Source organism: Ammodytes marinus (assembly GCF_949987685.1).
Source record: "Ammodytes marinus genome assembly, chromosome: 18".
Lineage (NCBI taxonomy): Eukaryota > Metazoa > Chordata > Actinopteri > Uranoscopiformes > Ammodytidae > Ammodytes > Ammodytes marinus.
Window position 1 is genome coordinate 3215358 of NC_137222.1, and position 5000 is coordinate 3220357.

Below are 5000 nucleotides of genomic sequence, written 5' to 3' on the forward strand. Positions count from 1 at the left end.
GTGTGTGTGTCTCTCGCTCTCTCTATGTGTGTGTGTGTGTGTGTGTGTCTCTCTCTCTCTCTATGTGTGTGTGTGTAGTTCCTACCAATTTGAAAACCCTCCTTTGTTCCCTCTCCAGAGACGGTTTACTTAACGTTCTCGGCGATAAGCTACTTTATACTTTGAGTTATGGCTCTTAGACTGTTTAGAGTTTATTTGAACCCGTACTAAGGTGCATTAGGATACGTTTATACTTTAGACCTTGTTATTCAAGTGAATTTAAGAAGGAAAAATGCTTGGGAAAAAGTGGAGCGGAAAATGTGTTTTGGTTGGATTTTGATACATAATGTACTTGGTATAATATGCGATAGATAGGATACTGTTTATGTGAACTTGTACTGTGGTTATTATTAGGCTACATTTATACAATCGCTTTGTTGTTGTTGGGGAAAATGCCGGAAGATTGTATCAGACAATGTGCTTTTTTCTGGTTTGGATTCATAAGTGTCTTAATATGCGATGGATAGGATACCGTTTATGTGAACTTGTACTGAGGTGCACTAGCTTGAGCATTGGGCTAAATGTATATAATTTATTTCTTAGCCAAGTGAATTTAATTAGGAAAATGCCTAAAAAGTGTACAAGATAGCAGGTTCTTGTTTGATTTTGGTTAGATTTTTTTTTGTTTGTTGGTTCATAAGTGTCTTGGTATATTATGCGATAGATAAGATACTGTTTATGTGAACTTGTACTAAGTTTCATTTGGTTGAGCATTAGGGAGAATTTATATATTTACTATGTTTCCCAAGTGAATTTAACAGGAATATTTCTGAAAAGTGGAGCAGAAAGAGTGTTTTGGTCCGGATTTGATTTATAATGTACTTGGTATACTATGTCATTGATTATACTGTTTATTTGAACTTGTATTATGCCATTAGCTTGTGCATTAGTTTCTGTTTATACATTTACTATGATATCCAACTGCATATAGTGGGAAAATGCCTGACAAGTGTCTCGGAAAGCAGGTTTTTGTCTCATTTTGGTTAGATTTTTTTTCGTTGTTGTTCATAAGTGTCTTAGTATAATATGCGATAGATAAGATACTGTGTATGTGAACTCGTCCTAAGGTGCATTAGCTTGTACATTAGGCTACGTTTATTCATTTAGTTTGCATTTATACATTTACTTTGCTATTCAACTGAATTTAGTGGGAAAATGCTTGAAAAGTGTCTCGGAAAATGTGTTTTTGCTTGATTTTGTTTGTTGTTCATAATGTGTCTTCGTATAATATAATGTTATAGGGTAAGATACTGTTTATTGGAACTTGAACTAAGTAGCATTTGGGTAAATTCATACATTTACTTTGTTAACCCTCTTTCTTTCACACAAATTTCCAGGTTTTTCAAAAATCGCAATTCATTTTTCAGCATTTAAGCCAATTATTTATAGCCACAATGGTCTAGGACATAAGTAGACCTCAGAAAACAAAGGCCTAATGTGTTCTGAACATTTCCATATAAAACACTTTGGTATAATTTATCTTCTTGCACATTTGAAATAGGTATTTATAGAAGTATGTAAAATCGGAGAAAATACCCCTAGACCTCAGAGGGTTAACTAAGTGATTTTATTAGGAAAAGGCCTGAAAAGTGCAAAGCAGAAAATATGTTTTTATTGCCTTGTTTTGGTTTTGATTCAAAAGTGTCTTAGTACATCGTCATGGATACGATGCTGTTTATTTGAACTTGTACTAAGGTTCATTAGGATACATGTATACATATACTTTGTTATCCAATTGAATTTAACAAAAAAAAAAAAAACTGCAAAATTTAAGCAAATTATAATTTTTCGGGGTCTAGTTTTGAATCATACGTGTCTCCAAATAGGTAGTCCATAATTTATTTTTATTTATTAATTTTTTAGATATTTTTTGGGCATTTCTTATGCTTTATTTGATAGTGCAGAGAGACAGAGGTGAAATGGGGCAGAGAGGGGAGTGACATGCAGAGAACGACCGCGGGTGGGAATCGAACCCGGGTCTGCTGCTGGGCCCGGCCCGGGAGGGGGACGCCCTACCAACTGAGCTAAAGGCGCCTCCGGTAGTCCATAATTTGACCTGGTTTTTTATACTTGGTGCTTTCCAGATATATACTTATTTGAACACTTCTTTTAGCCTTTATATAAATACAAAAAAGGATACGTTGATATTACTTTATTATCTAACTGATTTAAACTGGAACATTGGTGAAAAGTGTAGCAGTAAGTGTGTTTTTGTCTGTTTTTGGTTCAACAGTGTCTCTGTATAACATATAACAGAAGCCTATAAATATGAAAAAGCTAATTCCCACCTATGTGAACAAAATGCACAAAATGTCTCCGCTATTACATTGATTATCACCCGAGTGTCACTGCATTTTAATGGTTTAACACTATATTGCTTTAGCGTAAGTTAATTTGTCTGTTGTTGTTGTTGTTGTTGTTGTTGTTGTTGCCATTTTGATGCTGAGAGGATGGCAACCTCAGTTAATAGAGAAACTAAAAGAGGCAACACCTGATTGTTGTATAGTGTACAGGGCTTGTGTCAGAGAATTGAGATAATTGCAAGTCAAATGACGCAAAATACTCATTTGTTTTTCAGTTGGGTTTTGCATTTTCCGGTGTGTTCCACATTGCAACGTACTGGATCGTGTTGTGATTTGAGTGTGAATCTCACAACGACTAAAATGATTTTTTTCTCTTGGCATAAGAGGGCGACTCTGGCTCAGGTGGTAGAGCGGGTTGGCCGATGCTCAAAGGGTTGGAGGTTTGATCCCTGCCCTGCCACTTGTGTCATAGTTGTTGTGTCCTTGGGCAAGACACTTCACCCACCTTGCCTAGTGTGAATGTCGATAGTTAGCCTGCTATCGGTGTATGAATGAGTGCGTGAATGGTAACGTGTAAATGGGAACAGGTCTCCCTTGTAAAAGAGTCTTCGGACTCAATGGGCAACCCGATCTCACGCCGAGGCGTGAGATACACACGCATGGACCGGCGTGTAACTCACGCGCCCTGCCTGACCAGGGCGTGTGAGTTACACGCGCACCTCCGTAGTCAAAATGGCGGCCGCGGTTGTTTTTGTCTATATTATAACCTCTCCCTGTCCCCTTGCCCTAACCCTAACCACCGAGGGGGCTGCAGCTAGATAGTATTGAAATGCTGGGGGAACATGTGGTGCTATTCCTGGGACAACATGTCGGCCCCTGTTGGTGCTATTCCTCCGTTCATTTAGACTATTCCTCCATTCATTTTGACGGCGGGAGGTGCGCGTGTAACTCACACGCCCTGGTCAGGCAGGGCGCGTGAGTTACACGCCGGTCCATGCGTGTGTATCTCACGCCTCGGCGTGATACCAGGTTGCAATGGGATATACCTGTATAAATAAAGGTTAAAAAAAAAAAATTGGTGTCCAACACTTTTACAGAACATATTTTGGATCCAGCCTTTTTTAATTTTATATTAAATAAGAATCATAAATCAGACAACATATGAACCACTCCTTCTGTAATAACCTTCACAATAGTGCTAAGAATGATTATATAATGGAAAGTTAGTTACCCTAACCCTAACCCTAACTCTAACCCTTTAGAGGTTTTTGGTCCAGAGTTTTGAAAAAAAAAACTAATGTTGAGATAATGGCCGTTAAAGATGGCTGTATAGGAGAAATATACAGACGCAAACAGACAAGGTTTAGTAAAATAAACACCTAAATGTACATTTCGACCCTTCAATTATACTAGTATGAAAGAAGACATGTTATGGAAGCAAAACCAAACATTTTACCAGTGCTTGAAAAAAAATGTTTTGGCCTAAAGAATGACATCATATGATAACTGAATATGAAAGTTGAGACTTTGACACTCCTCCCTTGTTTTTCTCATGTATCGTATACAGCTCCGGAAAAAAATTAAGAGACCACTCCAAATGTTCAGTGTCTCTTGTTTTACTCTTTAGAGGCATATGTTTGAGTAGAATGAACATTTTGGTTTTACACTATAAACTACTGACAACATTTCTACCAAATTCACAATAAAAATGTTGTCATTATTAAGAGCATTTCCATTAAGAGTAATGTAGAGATGAAGATTAAAGAAAAATCCAGACTGGTCTCTTAATTTTTTCCGGAGCTGTATGTTTTTTTTGTATTGAATTTTGTGAAGCCACTTTGGTCAACTGATTCAATTTGTCTTTTGACTTTTACAGGTGTGGTTCCAGAACAGGAGGTCTAAAGAGAGGAGAATGAAGCAGTTGAGTTCGTTGGGGTCCCGGAGACATCCTTTCTTCAGGGGCCCGCGGAGGATGAGGCCCCTGGGAGGACGGCTGGAAGACCCCGATATATTAGGACCGGGGGCCTACGGTTACTATGGAGGTAGGGCAATTTTTTTTATTTTTTTTAACCTTTATCTATACAGGTAAATCGCATTGACACCGGAGACTCTTTTACAAGGGAGACCTGTTCCCATTCCCACGTTACCATTCACGCACACATTCATATGCGATTAGCAGGCTAACTATCAACATTCACATTCACACGAGGCAAGGTGGGTGAACAACCGAGCGTATACCCATGACAAAGGCATTATGAAAAACTATATAAAATAGCATTCTTTGCACTAACGGTCTCGTTTGCTGTTATGACCATCAGAGGAAAAATGAGACTGTTTCAGAAATATTTAAAAGTTCCTCGTAGCACCTGAAAAATTAAAAGATAGATAATGTTAGAATTGATATGAATGTACCAACATTTTAGGTTTCAAGTTAAAGCGAGACACTGCAGGTAAATAGACACACACACACACACACACACACACACACACACACACACACACACACACACACACACACACACACACACACACACACACACACACACACCTCAAACATTTTAATATTGTGTAACTTAATTGCAACCTTCAGCAGCACCAAGGTTGTTTTCTCTGCCTACTCTACAGATGCATTTTATTTGGGCATTGAAGGTCACTTGC

The 5000-nt window shown here is 38.1% G+C and overlaps 1 protein-coding gene across 1 annotated transcript in view; it reads left to right on the forward strand.

Moving 5' to 3' along the window:
• lhx5 (LIM homeobox 5) overlaps positions 1-5000 on the forward strand; it is a gene marked incomplete at both ends in the record, with an annotated part of 20137 nt that overhangs the window by 10332 nt on the left and 4805 nt on the right. Inside the window, one exon of the mRNA XM_080046352.1 lies at positions 4219-4384. Coding sequence (XP_079902478.1) covers positions 4219-4384 — 166 coding nt within the window. The remainder of the gene's footprint in view (positions 1-4218; positions 4385-5000) is intronic.